This window comes from Oncorhynchus mykiss, chromosome 17 (genome assembly GCF_057628025.1).
Source record: "Oncorhynchus mykiss isolate SJ-2025 chromosome 17, ASM5762802v1, whole genome shotgun sequence".
Lineage (NCBI taxonomy): Eukaryota > Metazoa > Chordata > Actinopteri > Salmoniformes > Salmonidae > Oncorhynchus > Oncorhynchus mykiss.
Window position 1 is genome coordinate 52,939,677 of NC_143038.1, and position 25,903 is coordinate 52,965,579.

The following is a 25,903-nucleotide window of genomic DNA, read 5'->3' on the forward strand; positions in this document are numbered from 1 at the left end:
TATTACATCCAGCAGGAACAGTAACACCAGTGACAAATCTGCAGAAAATATATAATATCTAAGATGGCGGCCACAGTTGTTCAAACCACAGTCCTTAAATTGTAAATAAATGTCTTAATCATGTGATTTGATAAATTCGTTTAATCAAATTTCCTGTTCCCTTTAGTATAAACTGTGTAACACCAGTGACACATCTTAATGCTTCTCATGGAATTACCAAATTAATAATCAAGTTGCTAACATATGAAGAGAGAGTGCAGACTCACCGTGTGCTTTTCATAACAGCCCCAACTCCAATGAACCTTTGACCCAGGAATTAGTTGGAAAGGATGTTATTTTTTATTTAAATGGCTGTTTTTATAATGGGTGTAACACCAGTGGCATGAATTTGAGGGACAACTATTCCCTGTAAATTATTTACAAAATGTAGTTGATCTTTTAGTTTTTCAGGTAATCTACTAAATAACTGTAATATTTTCCTTTGTATTATGACATATATTGTATTATGACATAAAACAATATATTTTAACTCAATAATATGTCACTAAACCACGACTCATGACCATTTTCATGATACTGACCGTGTTCTACGACAGGGTTTACCAAACTCTGTCCTGGGGCCCCACCTGGGTGTACGTTTTGGTTTTTGCCCTATCACTACAGAGCTGATTCAAATAACCAAAGAATGATCAAGCTTGGATTATTTTAATCATCTGTGTAGTGCTGGGGCAAAAACCAAAACAAACGTACACCCAGGCGGGGCCCAGGACCGAGCTTGGGAAACCCTGTTCTACGATGTATACAATAATGTTTTGCAATGTAACTGTCTTACATATGTTTTATTGACAATAATACACTAAAATTAAAACAAAAATACATATTTTGTGTTATTATCTGACCTTTTTAAGTGATTTTCCAGGTGGTTAAGGCGAGCGACAGGAAAGCCACTATTTTTGTGGAATGATCCAGACATTATCAGACCAAATGAAAGGTCACAGTGCAACTATCAATGCAGTGTTTGTCCTTTATTTATTTTCTTAGAAAGGAATACAATTTTGTCCAGCTCTTTGTACCTCTCTTCTCAAACATGTACCATAGTAATTTGAAGTACAAACCTTTGTTATTCATAACAATCATTCTGTCATTGTGAAAGCTATTGAAATATTCATACATTAATATATTCATGCTTCTATGCAATGAAGAGACTGAAAAAGAAATGAGAGAATGTATTCATGTTTATAACATGTACAGTTTTGTAATATTAAACATCTTAAGTGGCTTCAGGAGTCAGTAAAGGCAGATATTTCATACAAGTATAACAATATTTGGTGCAAAAAACACCAAAATACAAATGGCCATCTATATGCAATCAGGATAAAAACATATTAAAGACATTTAAAAAATGACATGCATAATTGATTGGTAAAATAAATGTTCAGATACATAATTTCAATGTTCTAAAGTGCCTTATGGAAATAAGATTCAAATGATTGCATTTTATTTTGTATCGCTACATAATACTATTTAAAAAGCGCTGTGATACAATTACAAATGTGAGAATATCTACCTGGTCTCAGACCTTAAGCACAAAACATAAATATCCCTTTTCAAAACATGTATATCTTACAACAAAACGGTGAAATAGGGTTAGAGAAAAATCTGTCATTTAGTCTGCCATTTAGCAGATTCTTTTATACAATCTCACACACACATACATTGTACGTATGGGTGGTCTCAGGAATTAAACTACCCTGGCGTTACAAGCGCCATGCTCTACCAACTGAGCTACAAAGTACCGCCATATCTGTCAGTCTCTTGTGTCTTCAACATGCATTCACACAACCACTCACACTCACCTACATACTGTACAAATACTCTTATCTGATTCCTCAGATCATGTGGTTTGATAGTATACCGTTGGTATAAGCGATACACGCACCACCATTTCATAAAGATAGCGTTCCTTGGTTTGAACTTTTTGATTAGGATGACATGCAGCTAGAGGTAGGAAGGCACTGTTAGAGATAGGTGCTTTCTCAGTGAGAGATTTCACATTGAGACATGTGACCTTGAATTGCAGATACATAAATGCCATTAGTAGGAGGAACATTTGATTGTTTACTGTTATTAACAATCTGTACTGATTGTGTGTGCAGGTACAGTGTGCTTCTTATACGGTAACCTAGAGAATTACTATTTGATATACACAGCCTAAGATGAAAAGTAACCACTGCTTTGTGACACACTTGAGAAAAACAACCAACTTTGGCTTTATCTCTTAACATCTTACGTGTCCTTGTTTCTAGTCATTGCAGTACGGAACACTACATCCACTAGTGAATAGCTTCTCCCCTCTTCTTCAGCCTGGTCTTATAGACTAGAAGTAACATAGTAAACGTAAATTTGACACTTGTATGATATGTTATGTTTGGTATGGTTACATAAGACAGAAGGTTACTTAAGGTAAAAGCAAAAGTAGGGTGATTGGTCGTGATGCATGAGTAGGCCTATAACACGAATGTCTAGCAACCCAAAGGTTGTGTATTCAAATCTCATCACGGGCAACATTTAGCATTTTAGCTAATTAACAACTTTGCAGCTATTTACTACCTTTTAGCTACTTTGCAACTGCTTAGCATGTTAGCTAACCCTTCCCCTAACCCAAACCCTTTAACCTAACTCCTATCCTTAACCCTTAACCCTAACCGTTAGCTTAGTTAACGCTAGCCACTTAGCTAACGTTAGCGAGAACAAATTGGAATTCGTATCATATTCGTATCATATCATATGTTCAGCAAATTCTTAACATATTGTACAAATTCATCCACAAACTAATTGATACCATACGAAATGAAACATATCATACTATTTGGCGTGTCCCGGAATTACGTTTACTATGTTACATCTACCCCCGAGTACAGGTTGTCCTTTTTGACCCTAACACTCACTCTCATGTCAGTTACTCTGGATTGAGATATCACAGATACAGTTTGAACTATCCCTGTAACAGTAGCCCATTGCAGAGTCAACCTTCCTTCTCTGTCTCTCCCGCTGTGTCTCTGCTCTGAGTGGGTTAGTGAAGGCATTGTGTCATGGCTTGCCGACCAGTCCTTGTAGGTAGAAGTTCCTTGCTGTTGTCTTGAGTTGTGCAGTCAGAGCAACACAACACAGCTGTTCTGTGTCCACTCACGCGCATAATACACACAAGTGTACAAACTCCAGAAGATTCAAACTCAACGGTATACTTGGACCGTTTTGTCCCTTACACCTCTTTCTCTCCATTATTGTGAAAGGACGTCCGTCTCAAGTTCTCCTTGACCTTGACAAACTCTGGGGCTCTCACGGTCTCCTCTTTTTTTCCCTGCTCCTTCTCCAGCTGAATCAGAAACAAAAGGGAGTTTATTCAATCAATTTCGATTAGATTAAATTGTAAAAAGCTCTATAGCAATATAATTGTATTGACCGATTGATGATCTCTCCTACCTCTTCTAGCTTCTCCTTCCTCTTGAGGAGCTCTTGTTCCAGAGGGGAGATCTTCTTTCTGGCGTCATCTTCCTCCTTCCTCTGCTTGATGATCTGTTCCCTCTTCCTGGCCTCCAAGACACGCTGCAGCTCCGGCTTAGACTCCATCCCAACACCGCCACTCCTGAGAGACCGAGAGAGAAGGTATTTACTAAGGTCATCTGCATTTTAATTTAACTTCAGTGTTTTCCTCTTGTCTCCAGCAGAGGGAACTCTAATTACGCTAAATGCTATGTTCTGATTTTGCTCTCTCAAACAATATCCTTTCCTCACCCAAAGCAGTGGTGTGTGGGTAAAATCACTGGGGGGAAAAATCCATATTATAACCTATGTGTAGTGATAATTGCGTTGGTTGCTGTGTCGTGTTAGTTAATATTGCTTGACAACCTGATATACAGTTGAAATCGGAAGTTTACATATACCTTAGCCAAATACATGTAAACTCAGTTTTTCACAATTCCTGACATTTAATCCTAGTAAAAATCCCCTGTTTTAGGTAAATTAGATCACCACTTTATTTTAAGAATGTGAAAAGTCAGAAAAATAGTAGAGAGAATGATTTATTTCAGCTTTTATTTCTTTCATCACATTCCCAGTGGGTCAGAAGTTTACATACACTCAATTAGTATTTGGTAGCAATGCCTTTAAATTGTTTAACTTGGGTCAAACATTTTGGGTAGCCATCCACAAGCTTCCCACAAAAATTTGGGTGAATTTTCTACGGGATTGAGGTCAGGGCTTTGTGATGGCCACTCCAATACCTTGACTTTGTTGTCCTTAAGCCATTTTTCCACAACTTTGGAAGTATTTTTGGGGTCATTGTCCATTTGGAAGACTCATTTGCGACCAAGCTTTAACTTCCTGACCGATGTCTTGAAATGTTGCTTCAATATATCCACATCATTTTCCTTCCTCATGAAGCCATCTATTTTGTGAAGTGCACCAGTCCCTACTGCAGCAAAGCACCCCCACAACATGATGCTGCCACCCCCGTGCTTCACAGTTGGGATGGTGTTCTTCGGCTTGCAAGCCTCCCCCAGTTCTATTTTTGTTTCATCAGACCAGAGGACATTTCTCCAAAAAGTACGATCTTTGTCCCCATGTGCAGTTGCAAACCTTAGTCTGGCTTTTTTATGGCGGTTTTGGAAGAGTGGCTTCTTTCTTGCTGAGCGGCCTTTCAGGTTATGTCGATATAGGACTAGTTTTACTGTAGATACTTTTGTACCTGTTTCCCCCAGCATCTTCACAAGGTCCTTTGCTGTTGTTCTGGGATTTATTTGCACTTTTCGCACCAAAGTACGTTCATCTCTAGGAGACCGAATGCATCTCCTTCCTGAGCGATATGACAGCTGCGTGGTCCCATGGTGTTTATACTTGCGTACTATTGTTTGTACAGATGAACGTGGTACCTTCAGGCGTTTGGAAATTGTTCCCAATGATGAACCAGACTTGTGAAGGTCTACAATTTTTTTCTGAGGTCTTGGCTGATTTCTTTCATTTTTCTCATCATGTCAAGCAAATAGGCCTTGAAATACATCCACAGGTACACCTCCAATTGAATCAAATTATGTCAATTAGCCTATCAGAAGCTTCTAAAGCCATGACATCATTTTATGGAGTTTTCTTTAAAGGCACAGTCAACTTAGTGTATGTAAACTTCTGACCCACTGGAATTGTGATAGTGAATTGTAAGTTAAATAATCTGTCTGTAAACAATTGTTGGAAAAATTACTTGTGTCATGCACAAAGTAGATGCCCTAACCGACTTGCCAAAACTGTAGTTTGTTAACTTTTTATGGTATAGGGGAAGCTTGCGTCCCATTTGACCAAAAGCCAGGGGAAATGCAGAGCGTCAAATTCAAATAAAATTATATAAAAATCAAACTTTCATTAAATCACACATATACAGTAAGATACTAAATTAAAGCTACACTCGTTGTGAATCCAGCCAACATGTCAGATTTTAAAAAGGCTTTTCGCTGAAAGCATAAGAAGCTATTATCTGATGATAGCACAACAGTAAACAAAGAGGGTAGCTTTTTTTTGCATATTGCAACCCTTCAGGCACTACACAAAACGACGAAATAAGATATAAAACATGCCTTACCTTTGACGAGCTTCTTTTGTTGGCACTCCAATATGTCCCATAAACGTCACAATTGGTCCTTTTGTTCGATTAATTCCGTCCATATATATCCGAAATGTCAATTTATTTGGCGCGTTTGATCCAGAAAAAAACAGCTTCCAAATGTTTATTTATTTTTCCTTTATTTAATTAGGCAAGTCAGTTAAGAACAAATTCTTATTTTCAATGATGGCCTAGGAACAGTGGGTTAACTGACTGTTCAGGGGCAGAACGACATATTTGTACCTTGTCAGCTTGGGGATTTGAACTTGCAACCTTCCGGTTACTAGTCCAACGCTCTAACCAGCTACCCTGCCTAGTTGCGCAATGTCACTACAAAATATTTCAAATTTTGTCTGTAAACTTTGCCAAAACATTTCAAACTACTTTTGTAATACAACTTTAGGTATTTTTAAATGTTAATAATCAATCAAATTGAAGACAGGTCTATCTGTGTTCAATACAGGAAGACAACAAATCAAGCTACTTTTCAAGTTTTGCGCAACTATCAACAGTGTTACGCAGTTCCTAGATGGCCGTACTTCTTCATTGCTCAAAGGAATAACCTCAACCAAATTCCAAAAACTGGTGACATCCAGTGGAAGCGGTAGGAACTGAAAACAAGTTCCTAAGAAATATAGTTTCCCAATGAGAACTCACTGAACAGACAGAGACCTCAAAAACAAAAAATCTGAACGGTTAGTCTTCAGGGCCTGCTACATAAGTTACGTTATACTCACAGATATGATTCAAACAGTTTTAGAAACGTCAGAGTGTTTTCTATCCAAATATACTAATAATATGCATATCTTATATTCTTGGCATGAGTAGCAGGAGGTTGAAATTGGGCATGCTATTTATCCAAAAGTGAAAATGCTGCCCCCTATAGCTTAAGAAGTTAACAAGAATTTTGTGGATTGGTTGAAAAACTAGTTTTAATGACTCCAACATATGTGTATGTTAACTCCCGACTTCAACTGTATAGGCCTATGGCTGAGACAATAAGAAGACACAGTGAGCAGAATAAATTCAACATCTGTCCGGTGAAGTCTACAAACAGTTACGTGACATACAGCATGGTAGAGCAAGTTAATGTTTCTGACATTTTCAGACCACTAAATAACTATTGATTTAGAACCACAGAGTTACCACAAGTTGCAAAGAAAACAGGAGCTGCCGCCACTCTTCCAGCACCATTACAACGTTTCAACATCATCTAATCACCTATGCTTAGTCTAATACAGTTACAACTAAAAGATATCAATAACGATTTACTCCAATCAACGTAAGCTAAATATGATGTGGCTGTCCATGTTACTGATTTCTGTGTGTATGTGTGTGTGTGTGTGTGTGTGTGTGTGTGTGTGTGTGTGTGTGTGTGTGTGTGTGCGCAAAGAAAAAACATGTTGACTCAGCCTACTTGTAGAGAAACACATACACCATCCTCCTCTTTTATGTTCCCTAAACGGCAGTGGTGGAAAAAGTATCCAATTGTTATACTTAAGTAAAAGTAAAGATATCTTAATAGAAAATGACTCAAGTAAAAGTGACCCAGTAAAATACTACTTGAGTAAAAGTCTAAAAGTATCTGGTTTTAAATATACTTAAGTATCAAAAGTAAATGTAATTGCTAAAATAAGTGTCAAAAGTCAAAGTAAAAGTATAAATCATTACAAATTCCTTATTAAGCAAACCAGATAGCCAGGGGAACACCCCAACACTCAGACATCATTTACAAACTAAGCATTTGTGTTTAGTGAGTACGCCATATCAGAGGCAATACGAATGACCAGGGATGTTCTCTTGATTAGTTCCATGAATTTGACCATTTTCCTGTCCTGCCAAGCATTGAAAATGTAATGAGTACTTTTGGGTGTCAGGGAAAAGGAATGGAGTTAAAGTACATTATTTTATTTCGAAATGTAGTGAAGTAATAGTAAAAATGGTCAAAAATATAAATATTAAAGTAAAGTACAAATACCCCAAAAAACTACTTAAGTGGTACTTTAAAGTATTTTAACTTAATTAAGTACTTTACACCACTGCTAAATGGTCTATAACTCGGTCACACAGTATATACTTTTAGTTTTTGTTTTCCTATGCTTGCTCGCTAGCCTAACTGCCTTTCATGGGCAACGATGCGCCAGCCCAGCTAGGTAACATTAGCCTAGTACATCTAACCACATGTTGCACTTCCATCCTCTCTGGCCAGGGGCACAATGTATGAATTAATGGTTTGATCAGAATCTGCGTTATAAATCACATGTAGATGCTACTATGGAGAATTAGGTAAAACCACAAGTCCAAATCCCTATATATATATTCCTGTCTAATTTAAGAAAAGGCCGATTTTAGCTAGCTAGCTAGCCACCTGAGGACAGCAACACAACGAGACGCAACAATTCAAGTTTTTTTCTGTCAATGACATTTGGCTTCAGATGTAATGTGATTGGTGTGAAGCCAAATCCAAACTGGCTTCCCTTTTTTTTTGGTGTGCCAGGACTATTCACAGCTGAGCTCACTCAGTTTAGCTCAACACTGATTGGCTATATTTGATATATTTTGTTATCAAGAGAGGCCAAATGCTTGCTGACAACAGTGTCATACCCTTTTTGACCTGACGGCGTCAGCTAGATGGGCTACACATACTGAGACAGAGAGGGCACTGTTTTGTTAGTTCGGATGCTTTCTCCGGTGAGATACTGTATATTCAGCCTCTTGCGATTTGAAGGACATTTATCAAACTCAGAGAGATCAAAAAAATTATTGTGTATGTTTTTTAAAATGTTTTTTTCTTGGTCAAATTTTTTGGGAAACCTGGCTCCCCTTGACATCCATAAATACACACCACTGCTCACCCATTGATTTTTTTTCAGGATTCAATTATATTAATATGACAAAAATATAATGCAAAAGGATTATGTTGCATTTTAGCAAATAACAATTGCATAGAAGTAAAGCTTATTTCCCTGCTCATAAATGCTCCTGTAGTCCTAACAAGGGCTACGGGACTTGTGAGCCACAGACCGGTGTTTGTCTCTGAATCTCTATGGTGATGCCAGATTAATTAGGATCCTGTTTTCTTATTAGACAGAAAAAGACAGCAGGAAGCACACCGCTGAGGTTTGGTGGTGGGACCCTTGTTTTGTTTTATCCGAAAGGAAGAAAACCATCTTTCTCAATTGTTAATCAACTTTGAGTTTATTCAATCACAGCATATGGCCTCTAAAACTCATCAATAATTAATTCAATATCTCCCCCCAATATCTCACATCAGACCTCTTCAGAGTGAAATGCCATTATACTCAGGATAAGATAGAAAGTGTTGAGCTCTCTTTGTAACCCTCCTCTCACCTCTCCTCTTTGAGACTGCTAATTCAATTCATGTAGTGCCTTTGGCCCCCTTAGGGAGGTGCAGTCACCATATTTTTTGTTTGGTAGAGAGAGGGAGGGCTGCTATTGAGGTGTGATTAGTGTTTTTGTTAATTTTGTCTCATCAAATAAGTCAGAGCGGTGTACACACACACACACACACACACACACACACACACACACACACACACACACACACACACACACACACACACACACACACACACACACACACACACACACACACATACATACATTATAGCAGTAGCCTGTGTACTGTAGATAGTTTATGAAAGAAACACACTACCAGAACATCTGTAGAAGGTATAGTTTGATCGCCAAGCACAGGACAAGAATAGCACAGTGAAAGGGCTGATATTTGAGTCCACTATATGACTTTCTGGTTGCTGTCATCCATAGGCCTATTCATAACATACTCTGGGACTTCTGACTCCTCTATACCTTCTCACTGCTCTAAAATCAATAGACAGTCCTTTCTTACTACTCAGCATTGTAAACGGCATTGGCATTTGAAACAAATGTGTTTTTTCTGTGTTGTGGTCCATGCTTTTTTCCCTCTTTCATCTTACATCTACCACCTCAGACATCAATGCTCAATGACACAAAAAATACTTATCTAGAGTGAGAGAGTGAACGAGAGAGGTAGCGAAACAGCAATCAGAGAAAATGGAGACCACTCAGTAAGAGTGAGAAAGACGGTTCAAGTTGATGACCTGCACTCCCATCACAGTGGTGTGGCTGATCTCCCAGCGCTGTAAGGGCTCTCTCTCTGTCATGGTGCCCAACACAGATGGCCTGTTCTGGGCTTTGACTCTCATAGCCATACCCCTCTTAGCACTAGAAGCAGTGCCAACCCAAGCCCAGCAGATACATGTAGATGCTTAATTGAAAGCATGACACCCTGCCAGCTTACCTCTGAATGCGTGTGTGTAGGTTGTACAGTTTAAACTACGGTCCTATTCAATGTTGACTTAATATCTATCAATGTGCTCAATTTCATAAAAAGGTAAATGAATAACATGAATGAAAATTAATTTCACTATAATTTCTAGTACATGTGATGGTGAATGCATACTAAAAAGATTTACACCAAGTGTGATGTTTAATTATTTTTTAACTCAGAAGGAAATATCAAGAGGATCAGGTAAGTGATAAAACAGTCAAATAACAATATTGAAATGTCACTATCAATCATGTTACTAGTCTGCAAATCAGACACCTTTCAGCATGGAATAAACATCAAGGTAGGAATTCCGATAAGAATCATGTAAGTAATAAATAAATAATCATAATTTGGCAGTACGTCCAACCGGCCTCACAACTACAGACCACGTGTAACCACGCCAGCCCAGGACCTCCACATCCGGCTTTTTCACCTGCGGGATTGTCTGACCAGCCACCCGGACAGCTGATGAAACTATGGATTTGCACAACTGAAGAATTTCTGCACAAACTGTCAGGAACGGACTCAGGGAAACTCATCTGCATGCTTGTCGTCCTCACCAGGGTCTTGACCTGACTGCAGTTTGGCATCGTAACCGACTTCAGTGGTCAAGTAAAGTGTGCTCTTCACAGATGAATCACGGTTTCAACTGTACCGGGCAGATGGTAGATAGTGTGCATGGCATCGTGTAGGCGAGCAGTTTGCTGATATCAACCTTGTGAACAGTGCCACATGGTGGCAGTGGGGTTATGGTATGGGCAGGCAAAAGCTACGGACAACGAACACAATTGCATTTTATCGATGGAAATTTTAATGCACAGAGATACCGTGACGAGATCCTGAGGACCATTGCCGTGCCATTCATCCGCCACCATCTCCTCATGTTTGCACCGCCCCATGTCACAAGGATCAGTATACAATTCCTGGAAGCTGAAAATGTCCCAGTTCTTCCATGGCTTGCATACTTAGACATTTCACCCATTGAGCATGTTTGGAATGCTCTGGATCGATGTGCATGACAGCGTGTTCCAGTTCCTGCCAATATCTAGCAACTTCGCACAGCCACTGAAGAGGAATGGGACAACATTCCACGGGACAACATTCCACAGGCCACAATCAACAACCTGATCAAATCTTTTCGAAAGAGATGTGTTGCGCTGCATGAGGCAAATGGTTTTCACACCAGCTACTGACTGCTTTTCTGATCCATGCCCCTTTTTTAAGGTATCTGTGACCAGCATATCTGTATTCCCAGTCATGTGAAATCCATAGATTAGGGCCTAATTTATTTAAAATCTCTGATTTACTTACATGAAGTGTAACTGAGTAAAATCTTAGAAATTGTTTCAAGTTGCGTTTATATTTTTCTTTAGTTTATTTGAGAAATATTTATCTTTCTCCAAAAATATATAATATTACAAAGGCGAAGGTAATAAAGTGAAACTTACCTCTGATCGCATCTGGCTAAGAACCTACGAACAAAAATCTCCTCAATAGTGAAGACGTGCACTTCACTTCAAGAGCCGTGGTTGAGATACGGGGTTTGACAGACAACTTTGAAAGCCAATGGACTATTTTGAATGGTCAAGGTGTCGTGAAACGTTAATAAAGACATAAAGGGGAACCAATGGTATCGATTCATGTAAAAAATAATATTAATGTAAATCACAAAATTTGAAGTTACAAGGTTTTCATCCGGCAGCGACTATATCATAATATAAATCTATATACAGTGCCTTGCGAAAGTATTCGGACCCTTGAACTTTGCGACCTTTTGCCACATTTCAGGTTTCAAACGTAAAGATATAAAACTGTATTTTTTTGTGAAGAATCAACAACAAGTGGGACACAATCATGAAGTGGAACGACCTTTATTGAATATTTCAAACTTTTTTAACAAATCAAAAACTGAAAAATTGGCCGTGCAAAATTATTCAGCCCCTTTACTTTCAGTGCAGCAAACTCTCTCCAGAAGTTCAGTGAGGATCTCTGAATGATCCAATGTTGACCTAAATGACTAATGATGATAAATACAATCCACCTGTGTGTAATCAAGTCTCCGTATGAATGCACCTGCACTGTGATAGTCTCAGAGGTCCATTAAAAGCGCAGAGAGCATCATGAAGAACAAGGAACACACCAGGCAGGTCCGAGATACTGTTGTGAAGAAGTTTAAAGCCGGATTTGGATACAAAAAGATTTCCCAAACTTTAAACATCCCAAGGAGCACTGTGCAAGCGATAATATTGAAATGGAAGGAGTATCAGACCACTGCAAATCTACCAAGACCTGGCCGTCCCTCTAAACTTTCAGCTCATACAAGGAGAAGACTGATCAGAGATGCAGCCAAGAGGCCCATGATCACTCTGGATGAACTGCAGAGATCTACAGCTGAGGTGGGAGACTCTGTCCATAGGACAACAATCAGTCGTATATTGCACCATTCTGGCCTTTATGGAAGAGTGGCAAGAAAAAAGCAATTTCTTAAAGATATCCATAAAAAGTGTCGTTTAAAGTTTGCCACAAGCCACCTGGGAGACACACCAAACATGTGGAAGAAGGTGCTCTGGTCAGATGAAACCAAAATTGCACTTTTTGGCAACAATGCAAAACGTTATGTTTGGCGTAAAAGCAACACAGCTCATCACCCTGAACACACCATCCCCACTGTCAAACATGGTGGTGGCAGCATCATGGTTTGGGCCTGCTTTTCTTCAGCAGGGACAGGGAAAATGGTTAAAATTGATGGGAAGATGGATGGAGCCAAATACAGGACCATTCTGGAAGAAAACCTGATGTAGTCTGCAAAAGACCTGAGACTGGGACGGAGATTTGTCTTCCAACAAGACAATGATCCAAAACATAAAGCAAAATCTACAATGGAATGGTTCAAAAATAAACATATCCAGGTGTTAGAATGGCCAAGTCAAAGTCCAGACCTGAATCCAATCGAGAATCTGTGGAAAGAACTGAAAACTGCTGTTCACAAATGCTCTCCATCCAACCTCACTGAGCTCGAGCTGTTTTGCAAGGAGGAATGGGAAAAAAATTCAGTCTCTCGATGTGCAAAACTGATAGAGACATACCCCAAGCGACTTACAGCTGTAATCGCAGCAAAAGGTGGCGCTACAAAGTATTAACTTAAGGGGGCTGAATAATTTTGCACGCCAAATTTTTCAGTTTTTGATTTGTTAAAAAAGTTTGAAATATCCAATAAATGTCGTTCCACTTCATGATTGTGTCCCACTTGTTGTTGATTCTTCACAAACAAATACAGTTTTATATCTTTATGTTTGAAGCCTGAAATGTGGCAAAAGGTCGTAAAGTTCAAGGGGGCCGAATACTTTCGCAAGGCACTGTAACTGAAGTGATATGGTAAAATGTAACGAACGGAGTAAAAAGTAAGTTACTTCCTTCAGAAATTACTTGAGTAAGAGTGCAAGTGCAGCCCACAGAGAGTAACTAGAAAAGTATTAGATCCTCCAAGAATGTACTTAAGTACATGTAACCACCTCTGGCTAGCAGCTAGCAGTAAAGCTGGCTAGCAGTCCAATCGATCAAAACATTCTAAAGTAAGCACTACGTGATCAAGGGATACCACAGTGTGTAGTATAGTATTCTACAGTATACTAAAACATTCTATATTAAGCACTACACAATCGAGGGGGATACTACAACGTGTAGTATAGGGATACTACAGTGTATAGTATTCTCCAGTATACTACTAAATGATATAGTAAGCACCACACAATCGAGGGATACTACAGCGTGTAATAAAGTATTCTACAGTATACTACAAAATTCTAAAGTAAGCAGCACTACATGATCGAGGGATACTAGAGTGTGTAGTATAGTACACTACAGTATACTACAAAAGTCTGTAGTATGCACTACATGTTTGAGGGATACTACAGTGTGGAGTATAGGATTCTACGGTGTACTACAGTTTTACTACAGAACTCTATAGAATTCTAAATGAAGTACTATAGTATTCTATAGTAAACTGTAGTATTTGTTATGTGGGAAGATATTGGATACTGTAAATTAGACTTGAATGTTCTGCTATATTTATCTATTAACATTTATGTTTTATATTCTTCCCATTTCTCACACTAATTACACTCCAGGTTTTCGTGTACTGTGACTTTCTCTCTGTCAGATCAATACTAGGATGTGGATATATTCGATAAGAGTCATATTACTAGAAGATAGACAGACAGCCGACATGACATGCATGTCCTTTTCTACCAGATTTGCTTCACAATGAATTATTTATTAGTAGACTAGTGGGTTATGACTGATTGGTCTGGCTCTTCTGTAGGATATTGTTATTATAACCTATTTAGCGCCTGACTGATTAACTGACCAATGCTACAGAGTAAACAAGTTCAGATACAGGTCAGACACACCACACAGATAAGTCGGGAAATTATCGTACTGTAGAGAGATTACAGAAAGGGAAGTTAAGAGTAGATAAGGGAGATATTTGTCTGCATTCCATATTCCTGGAAATTGGGATTCCGCGCAATGGCAATCTTTGACATTCTGTGGCATTCTAAGGCATTCTACAATGACATTTTTCTTGCGTATTGGAGAATATTAGGATTCATGTTTATGATCACTGAAAACCATGATTATAAAGAGAAATCCGACTGCATAATGACACAAACAAGAAGAACACTAGCAGAATGTCATTTTTACTTCCAGAGCCTGGTTTTCTATGGGCCTACTCTTCAATGGCAGTGAAACAGCAGGGCTGGAGGGGCATAAACGGTCCTCTGTTGCCCACTCTCTTAAGGGTCTGAGTTCCCACTGTCACTTCATGGAGGGTTGGAGTACTGGAGCCATGGGGATTTGCCCAGATCCCAACAACTCAGTGATAGGGACAGGATCGTGGTGGGCTGTCACCTAGCAACAACTGGCTTCTAATGGGCCTGCTAATTAAAGAGATGTTGATCAAGAGAGACAGACGACAGGCTTCAATGGAGAGAAAAAACTGCTGTTTGGGTAGTTGCTATTTGATATGCCATACACTGTCTGTGCAGTATTTATTTAGAATGGCATTTTTTTTCATATTCGTAGGGGTAAAAGAATAACAACTGAGTCTAGGATTGGTTAAAACGTTGGGTGTTAACACAAATATGAACTATATATGATCACTGGTTTGTTTTGCCATAGCTTAGCAGCAGTATAAAGTTGAACCACACTTTTCTGTTCACCCCACCACTATTGCAATCACAGCTGGACATGTGATGAACTTGCACATTTTTTCTAAATGCTGGCATGTTTTTCTTCATACCAAACTCCAAACAGAGCTGATTCTTTGTAGCCCATTTAAAATTCCTATTTGAGACATTTTAAATAGGGGGTGTTTTTCCCCTTCCATCCCCCATACCCAAACCTGGCATGCTGAAAATATCCTGCTTCCTTAGTTTAAAGGGAGGCATCTGCTGCTTTGAACAGTCCTCTTACTTCCAGTGCTGCAGTAGCTAGCTAAATATTTCTGGAACTTTTAAGTGTACTTACTAGCTTATGTTGTGAGTGGATGACCAATACCACTTTCAGAAAGCATTTTAGAGGGGCAGTGTAAGAGAGAGGGTAAATGGGAATGCTGCCTACGATCACACTTTGTTTAGATCATTATGACCCTTTTTAAGCCTTTTAAACCTTTGGCTTATATAAATGAGAAGTTAGATTACACCTTTGTCATCTGACCTTTCATGACTAATGTTTATGTTTTAGAATGTACTTCTCCTTTTATGTAAATCCATACATGTTGAGGCATGTACAGTGATCACAGGAAATCCTGTATTTCTTTATTTACGTAATGCCATGATATGGGTATGTGCCTAAAATATCATATCATATGAATCTATAATTGGGAATTACAGTCGGAAATATCCACCATCTGTGATATAATATAAGTATATGTGACATTACAGAGGGCTTGGCTGAGAATTCTGAATGACGTGTCAGGTTGACTGTCTGTGTGCACACACAGATGCATAAACATGCAAACAAGCACAGTGTAAGTGTTGAAATCATACCAATAGCTAGATTGCTGGATAATAAGCTAAATCAGCTGTTAGTTTTAGATCTTGTATGGGACTCTGTTGGGTGGGAGTTGTACCGTTTCTGGCTCATGAGCAGCTCTCGGTGGAGCTCCTGGTGGCTTTTGGAGGCTTTCACTGGATTAAGGAGCTTTTTGGGCTTGATGAGATCATCATCTCCCTCCATGTAATCTGGCTGGGGGACATAGCCAGCCACGGGGGGCTGATCCCTGAGAGGGTAGTCCTGAGGTGGGTGGCTCCCATCCTGCCTGGGCTGCTGCTCCCACTGCAGGTCCGCATAGGCTGACGCTGAATGACAGAGAGGAGGAGAGAGGGTGGGACAGGAGAAATGGACAGAGAAAGACACCAGTGTTAGTGATTAAGAAACAAACAGTGGAAACGTATCCTAGAAATTGAGGCGTGACTGAAGGTAACAGGAAGGTGCCCATATCAGAGGTTCCAAAGTCCCATCATAGGGAAATCTCTGGATCCTGCTCATTTTCACACAGTAGCCGGGCAGCAGCTGAGCAAGGGCAGGTGAGCCACCAGGCACTTGGCTCCGTTTGTGTTCTTTAGAGCTAGAGGAAATTCCATATCCCCTTTCCCCTCTCTGCTGTGGGTTGAGATGCTGACACACTAGGATACACCTTCTTTGCTCACTGTAAACCATACACGCAAGCAACCCCCTTTGGAAATGTCATGTTCACCGAACTTTAACTTTCTGTGTCAATTATTAGGTACTCCATAAAGGTGGGGCAACTACCACTGATTCCCTCAGTGACATCTGTGACGTGCATGGGATTTAGTCATGCCGCAGCACTCTCAATGGAAGTGATAGGATCATTCATAGAATGTTGGTTCCGTCGTTAGGATGTGAATGGTCCCATCAGAACATACATTCAAGCATAGACATGGTTTCATAATGTCTGTACCAAATGTCCCAGCCCATTGTATTTTCCCATTGTATTTTCCATATTTCAGTGGGTTTGTTCCATCAGAACAGACAGATTAAGAGGCACCTGATCTGTACTAGAGTGTTCTGGAGAGAGATCAGATGTCATACGCAAGCAGGCCAGCTCAGAACAATGACTCTTTCTCAAGTGCAATCAGATACATCTCTGCTACTTAATATTTCAGAAAAATGAAATGAGCTGTGGTTTTCTTGTCCCAGCTCTTCCCAATCAGTGCTAGTGACAGGTTGTTGATAGGCTGGAGCCAACAGGAGATGATTTGGGCATTGGAAACAGTAACAAACACATCAACACATTTTAGATAGAAAAATACATCTGGTTCCTGTGTTGCATTAGCAAATACATGTAATTGAATTTAGGCCTTTGCTTGAAATGCTAGTTGGGCCATTTTGTTTATCTGCCTCATTCTCATTCTGACAGAATGCCACTAACAGCAGATTGACAACTACAGTAAAATTATAGCTTTTTAGCCATGTACTGTGCAGTAACTTTCAATAACTCTGAAGGAACAACAGCAGAAACATGTGATCCAGGCTGTGTCATTTGTCTGAGGATTAATAGGGCATTAGGGAGAGCACAGGGAGAACACAATTCATAGAGAGGGAAAGATAGAAAGTAATAGAAAGAGAGAAAGCAATACAGAGGAGGAAATGAAAGAGAAAGTAATCAAAAGAAAGAGAGCAATACACAGAGAGCTGGAGATAACAGAAGTATTACAATGAAAGAGACAGGGGAACGGAGAGAGACAGGATAAAAAGGTCATAAAAGAAAGTGAGCAACAGAAAGGGAGGGACACATAGAAAGAAATAGAACGGGAGAGAGAGAGAGAGAAAGAGAAGCCCAGGGTAATTGTTTTTTTTATGAGCGCTGGTCCAGCAATGCAGACTCACTGTAATCACAGATGCCTTCTAATGCCTTGGAGGTAAATGGAGGGAGAGGTTTCTAAATCAGTAGCGATGTCTAAAGCAGCTTACTGTGCTGCAGCTCTCTGCTGGATCCCTACACAATCACTACTACTCATAGCCTCTCTATGGCTATACTGTAACACTTACAGGACATACTAATGAACATGCATGCTGAGAGTATGTATTGTACTGTTTGGGTGTACATTCACATCTGTATGTGTAACATATTGTGCTGGTCTTGTTTTCCTGTGCATGCGTTTTGACCAGCAACAACAATCTGGTCTCAGAGAATTTCGTATTATTACATACGTAATTCCGGGACACTCTATTTAGTAAGATATGTTACATTTCGTATGGTATGTATTCATTTGTGTTTGTCGAAGACCCATTTCGTATGATATGTTACGAATTACAATTTTTATTATATGTTGCTGAATGTACAATATGTTACAAATTCTGGCTAACGTTAGCTAGGCTAGGGGTTAAGGTTAGGGTTAAGTTCAGGAGTTATGTTAGGGTTAGAAAAGGGTTAGCTAAAAAGGTTCAAATCAAATCAAATATTATTTGTCACGTGCGTATTCGTATTCGAATTGCTTACTTACAAACTGCCAGTCCTCAACTGGCAGCTTCATTAAATTGTACCCACAAAACACCAGTCTCAACATCAACAGTGAAGAGGCGACTCCGGGATGCTGGCCTTCTAGGAAGAGTTCCTCTGTCCAGTATCTGTGTTCTTTTGCCCATCTTAATATTTTCGTTTTATTGGCGAGTCTGAGATATGGCTTTTTCTTTGCAACTCTGCCAAGGCGGCCAGCATCCCAGAGTCGCCTCGTCACATGTTGACATTGAGACTGGTGTTTTGCGGGTACTATTTAATGAAGCTGCCAGTTGAGGACTTATGAGGCGTCTGTTTCTCAAACTAGACAGTTGTGCACTGGGGCCTCCCACTCCTCTTTCTTTTCTGGTTAGAGACAGTTTGCGCTGTTCTGTGAAGGTAGTAGTACACAGCGTTGCACGAGATCTTCAGTTTCTTGGTAATTTTTCGCATGGAATAGCTTTAATTTCTCAGAACAAGAATAGACAAATGAGTTCCAGAAGAAAGTGCTTTGTTTCTGGACATTTTTAGCCTGTAATCGAACCCACAAATGCTGATGCTCCAGATACTTGACTCGTCTAAAGAAGGCCAGTTTTATTGCTTCTTTAATCAGGACAACAGTTTTTCAGCTGTGCTAACTTAATTGCAAAAGGGTTTTCTAATGATCAATTCACCTTTTAAAATGATAAACTTGGCTTAGCTAACACAACGTGCCATTGGAACACAGGAGTGATGGTTGCTGATAATGGGCCTCTGTACGCCTATGTAGATATTCCATATTCCAGCTGTTTCAAGCTACAATAGTCATTTATCAGTTCATACTGTTAGGTGACCTAAACTGGGATATGCTTAACACCCCGGCCGTCCTACAATCTAAGCTAGATGCCCTCAATCTCACACAAATGAAAACACTTCAGCGAGCAGGACTTTCTAATCGACCTGGCCCGGGTATCCTGGAAGGATATTCACCTCATCCCGTCAGTAGAGAATGCCTGGTTGCTCTTTAAAAGTGCTTTCCTCACCAACATAAATTAATAAGCATGCCCCATTCAAAAATCATAGAACTAAGAACAGATATAGCCCTTGGTTCACCCCAGACTTAACTGCCCTTGACCAGCACAAAAACATTCTGTGGCATTCTGCATTAGCATCGAATACCCCCTGCGATATGCAACTTTTCAGGGAAGCCAGGAACCAATATACACAGTCAGTTAGGAAAGCTAAGGCTAGCTTTTTCAAACAGAAATTTGCATCCTGTAGCACTAATTCCAAAAAGTGTTGGTACACTGTAAAGTCCGTGGAGAATAAGAGCACCTAAGGATCCCTACAAATCAGCTGGGCTAGACAAACTGGACCCTGTCTTTCTAAAATTATCCGGCAAAACTGTTGAAACACCTATTACTAGCCTGTTCAACCTCTCTTTCATATCGTCAGAGATCCCCGAAGATTGGAATGCTACCGCTGTCATCCCCCTCTTCAAACTGTTACAGACCTATATCCATCCTGCTCTGACTTTCAAAAATATTCTTAAGCCAAGTTAACAAACAGATCACAGACCATTTCGAATCCCACCGTACCTTCTCCACAATGCAATCTGGTTTCCGAGCTGGTCAAGGGTGCACCTCAGCCACGCTCAGGCTCCTAAATTATATCATTACCGCCTCGCCTGGTTCACCAACTACTTCTCAGATAGAGTTCAGTGTGTCAAATTGGAGGACATTTTGTCCGGACCTCTGGCAGTCTCTATGGGTGTGCCACAGGGTTCAATTCTCTGGCCGACTCTTTTCTCTCTCTACTGTATATCAATGATGTTGCTCTTGCTGCTGGTGATTCTCTGATCCACCTCTACGCAGACGACACCATTCTGTATACTTCTGGCCCTTCTTTGGACACTGCGTTAACTAACCTCCAGATGAGCTTCAATGCCATACAACTCTCCTTCCGTGGCCTCCAACTGCTCTTAAACGTGAATAAAAACTAAATGCATGCTATTCAACCGATCATTGCAGGCACCTGCCCGCCCAACCAGCATCACTACTCTGGACGGCTCTGACTTAGAATACGTGGACAACTACAAATACCTAGGTGTCTGGCTAGACTGTAAACTCTCCTTCCAGACTCACATTAAGCATCTCCAATCAAAAATTAAATCTAGAATTGGCTTCCTATTTCGCAACAAAGCTTCCTTCACTCATGCTGCCAAACATACCCTCGTAAAACTGACCATCCTACCGATCCTTGACTTCGGTGATGTCATCTATAAAATAGCCTCCAACACTACTGGATGTAGTCTATCACAGTGCCATCCGTTTTGTCACCAAAGCCCCATATACTACCCACCACTGCGACCTGTATGCTCTCGTTGGCTGGCCCTCGTTTCATACTCGTCGCCAAACCCACTGGCTACAGGTTATCTACAAGTCTCTGCTAGGTAAAGCCCCGCCCTATCTCAGCTCCCTTGTCACCATAGCAGCACCCACTCGTAGCACACACTCCAGCAGGTATATCTCACTGGTCACCCCCAAAGCCAATTCCTCCTTTGGTCATCTTTCCTTCCAGTTCTCTGCTGCCACTGACTGGAACGAACTGCAAAAATCACTGAAGCCGGAGATTCCCATCTCCCTCACTAGCTTTAAGAACCAGCTGTCAGAGCAGCTCACAGATCACTGCACCTGTTCATAGCCAATCTGTATATAGCCCATCTATCTACCTCATTCCCATACTGTATTTATTTATTTTGCTCCTTTTGCACCACAGTATCTCTTCTTAAACATCCATCTGTTGCACATCTACCATTCCAGTGTTTAATTGCCATATTGTAATTACTTCGCCACCAAGGCCAATTTATTGCCTTATAACTCCCTTAGTTGACCTTATTTGCTCTCACTGTATATAGACCTTGTTTTCTTTTTTTCTACTGTATTATTGACTGTATGTTTTGTTCATTCCATGTGTAACTCAAATCAAATCAAATTTTATTTGTCACATACACATGGTTAGCAGATGTTAATGCGAGTGTAGCGAAATGCTTGTGCTTCTAGTTCCGACAATGCAGTAATAACCAACGAGTAATCTAACTAACATTTCCAAAACTACTACCTTATACACACAAGTGTAAAGGGATAAAGAATATGTGCATAAAGATATATGAATGAGTGATGGTACAGAATGGCATAGGCACGATGCAGTAGATGGTATCGAGTACAGTATATACATATGAGATGAGTATGTAAACAAAGTGGCATAGTTTAAAGTGGCTAGTGATACATGTATTACATAAAGATGCAGTAGATGATATAGAGTACAGTATATACGTAGACATATGAGATTAATAATGTAGGGTATGTAAACATTATATTAAGTAGCATTGTTTAAAGTGGCTAGTGATATATTTTACATCAATTCCCATTATTAAAGTGTCTGGAGTTGAGTCAGTGTGTTGGCAGCAGCCACTCAATGTTAGTGGTGGCTATTTAACAGTCTGATGGCCTTGAGATAGAAGCTGTTTTTCAGTCTCTCGGTCCCAGCTTTGATGCACCTGTACTGACCTTGCCTTCTGGATGATAGCGGGGTGAACAGGCAGTGGCTCGGGTGGTTGTAGTCCTTGATGATCTTTATGGCCTTCCTGTGACATCGGGTGGTGTAGGTGTCCTGGAGGGCAGGTAGTTTGCCCCCGGTGATGCGTTGTGCAGACCTCACTACCCTCTGGAGAGCCTTACGGTTGTGGGCGGAGCAGTTGCCGTACCAGGCGGTGATACAGCCCGACAGGATGCTCTCGATTGTGCATCTGTAGAAGTTTGTGAGTGCTTTTGGTGACAAGCCAAATTTCTTCAGCCTCCTCAGGTTGAAGAGGCGCTGCTGCGCCTTCTTCACGATGCTGTCTGTGTTGGTGGACCAATTCAGTTTGTCTGTGATGTGTACGCCGAGGAACTTAAAACTTACTACTCTCTCCACTACTGTTCCATCGATATGGATAGGGGGGTGTTCCCTCTGCTGTTTCCTGAAGTCCACAATCATCTCCTTAGTTTTGTTGACGTTGAGTGTGAGGTTATTTTCCTGACACCACATTCCGAGGGCCCTCACCTCCTCCCTGTAGGCCGTCTCGTCATTGTTGGTAATCAAGCCTACCACTGTTGTGTCGTCCGCAAACTTGATGATTGAGTTGGAGGCGTGCGTGGCCACGCAGTCGTGGGTGAACAGGGAGTACAGGAGAGGGCTCAGAACGCACCCTTGTGGGGCCCCAGTGTTGAGGATCAGCGGGGTGGAGATGTTGTTACCTACCCTCACCACCTGGGGGCGGCCCGTCAGGAAGTCCAGTACCCAGTTGCACAGGGCGGGGTCGAGACCCAGGGTCTCGAGCTTGATGATGAGTTTGGAGGGTACTATGGTGTTAAATGCTGAGCTGTAGTCGATGAACAGCATTCTCACATAGGTATTCCTCTTGTCCAGATGGGTTAGGGCAGTGTGCAGTGTGGTTGAGATTGCATCGTCTGTGGACCTATTTGGGCGGTAAGCAAATTGGAGTGGATCTAGGGTGTCAGGTAGGGTGGAGGTGATATGGTCCTTGACTAGTCTCTCAAAGCACTTCATGATGACGGAAGTGAGTGCTACGGGGCGGTAGTCGTTTAGCTCAGTTACCTTAGCTTTCTTGGGAACAGGAACAATGGTGGCCCTCTTGAAGCATGTGGGAACAGCAGACTGGGATAGGGATTGATTGAATATGTCCGTAAACACACCAGCCAGCTGGTCTGCGCATGCTCTGAGGGCGCGGCTGGGGATGCCGTCTGGGCCTGCAGCCTTGCGAGGGTTAACACGTTTAAATGTTTTACTCACCTCGGCTGCAGTGAAGGAGAGTCCGCATGTTTTGGTTGCGGGCTGTGTCAGTGGCACTGTATTGTCCTCAAAGCGGGCAAAAAAGTTATTTAGTCTGCCTGGGAGCAAGGCATCCTGGTCCGTGACTGGGCTGGTTTTCTTTTTGTAATCCGTGATTGACTGTAGACCCTGCCACATACCTCTTGTGTCTGAGCCGTTGAATTGCGATTCTACTTTGTCTCTATATTGACGCTTAGCTTGTTTGATAGCCTTGCGGAGGGAATAGCTACACTGTTTGTATTCGGTCATGTTTCCGGTCACCTTGCCCTGATTAAAAGAAGTGGTTTGCGCTTTCAGTTTCACGCGAATGCTGCCATCAATCCACGGTTTCTGGTTTGGGAATGTTTTAATCGTTGCTATGGGAACGACATCTTCAATGTACGTTCTAATGAACTCGCTCACCGAATCAGCGTATTCGTCAATGTTCTTGTTTGACGCAATACGAAACATATCCCAGTCCACGTTATGGAAGCAGTCTTGGAGTGTGGAATCAGATTGGTCGGACCAGCGTTGAACAGACCTCAGCGCGGGAGCTTCTTGTTTAGTTTCTGTCTGTAGGCAGGGAGCAACAAAATGGAGTCGTGGTCAGCTTTTCCGAAAGGAGAGCGGGGGAGGGCCTTATATGCATCGCGGAAGTTAGAATAGCAATGATCCAAGGTTTTGCCAGCCCTGGTTGCGCAATCGATATGCTGATACAAGTTAGGGAGTCTTGTTTTCAGATTAGCCTTGTTAAAATCTCCAGCTACAATGAATGCAGCCTCAGGATATGTGGATTCCAGTTTGCAAAGAGTCAAATAAAGTTTGTTCAGAGCCATTGATGTGTCTGCTTGGGGGGGAATATATACGGCTGTGATTATAATCGAAGAGAATTCCCTTGGTAGATAATGCGGTCAACATTTGATTGTGAGGAGTTCTAAATCAGGTGAACAGAAGGACTTGAGTTCCTGTATGTTGTTGTGACCACACCACGTCTCGCTAACCATAAAGCATACGCCCCCGCCCCTCTTCTTACCAGAAAGATGTTTGTTTCTGTCGGCGCGATGCATGGAGAAACCAGCTGGCTGCACCGACTCCGATAGCGTCTCTCCAGTGAGCCATGTTTCCGTGAAGCAAATAACGTTACAGTCTCTGATGTCCCTCTGGAATGCTACCCTTGCTCGGATTTCATCAACTTTGTTGTCAAGAGACTGGACTTTGGCGAGAAGTATGCTAGGGAGTGGTGCGTGATGTGCCCGTCTCCGGAGTCTGACCAGAAGACTGCTTCGTTTCCCTCTTTTACGAAGTCGTTTTTTTGGGTCGCCGGCTGGGATCCATTCCGTTGTCCTGGGTGAAAGGCAGAACACAGGATCCGCTTCGCGAAAGTCATATTCTTGGTCGTACTGATGGTGAGTTGACGCTGCTCTTATATTCAGTAGTTCTTCTCGACTGTATGTAATGAAACCTAAGATGACCTGGGGTACCAATGTAAGAAATAACACGTAAAAAAAACATAAAACTGCATAGTTTCCTAGGAACGCAAAGCGAGGCGGCCATCTCTGTTGGCGCCGGAAGTAGTGTAACTCTGTGTTGTTGTATGTGTCGAACTGCTATGCTTTATCTTAGCCAGGTCGCAGTTGCAAATGAGAACTTGTTCTCAACTAGCTTACCTGGTTAAATAAAGGTTAAATTAAAAAAATGAATAAAAAATGTGGATACACTGGAACTTGAAGCTCTCAACCTGCTCCACTACCGCCCTGTCGATGACAATGGGGGTGTGCTCGGTCCTCCTTTTCCTGTAGTCCACAATCATCTCCTTTGTCTTGATAATTTTGAGGGAGCAGTTGTCATCCTGGCACCACATGGCCAGATCTCTGACCTCCTCCCTATAGGCTGTCTCATTGTTGTCGGTGATCAGGCCTACCACTGTTGTGTCATCTGAAAATGTAATAATGGTGTTGGAGTCGTTCCTGGCCATGCAGTCATGAGTGAACAGGGAGTACAGGAGGGGACTGAGCACGCACCCCTGAGGGGCCCCCGTGTTGAGGATCAGCCTGGCAGATGTGTTATTATCTACCCTTACCACCAGAGGGCGGTCTGTCAGGAAGTCCAGGATCCAGTTGCAGAGGGAGGTGTTTAGTCCCAGGGTCCTTAGCTTAGAGATGAACTTTGAGGGCACTATGGTGTTGAACGCTGAACTGTTGTCAATGAATAGCATTCTCACATAGGTGTTCCTTTTGTCCAGGTGGGAAAGTGCAGTGTGGAGTGCAATAGAAATTGCATCATCTGTGGATCTGTTGGGTCAGTATGCAAATTGGAGTTGGTCTAGGGTTTCTGGGATAATGATGTTGATGTGAGCCTTTCAAAGCACTTTGTGGCTACATATGTGACTCCTACGGGTCGGTAGTCATTTAGGCAGGTTACCTTAGTGTTCTTGGGCACAGGGACTATGGTGGTCTGTTTGAAACTTGTTGGTATTACAGACTCAGTCACGGACAGGTTGAAAATGTCAGTGAAGACACTTGCAAGTTGGTCAGCGCATGCTCGGAGT

At 41.3% G+C, this 25,903-nt stretch overlaps 1 protein-coding gene across 2 annotated transcripts in view; it reads right to left on the reverse strand.

Annotated features, from left to right (window-relative positions):
• Window positions 1-1,010: 1,010 nt before the first annotated feature.
• The window catches only part of LOC110494485 (protein FAM107B), a 52,280-nt gene continuing 27,387 nt past the window's right edge, over window positions 1,011-25,903 (reverse strand). For both annotated transcript variants that reach the window (XM_036950542.2, XM_021569592.3), the window contains 3 exons: window positions 16,114-16,342; window positions 3,484-3,646; window positions 1,011-3,376 (listed from right to left, as the gene is read on the reverse strand). In XM_036950542.2, the coding sequence (XP_036806437.1) occupies window positions 3,263-3,376; window positions 3,484-3,646; window positions 16,114-16,342 (506 nt within the window). In that variant the 3' untranslated portion in view covers window positions 1,011-3,262. The remainder of the gene's footprint in view (window positions 3,377-3,483; window positions 3,647-16,113; window positions 16,343-25,903) is intronic.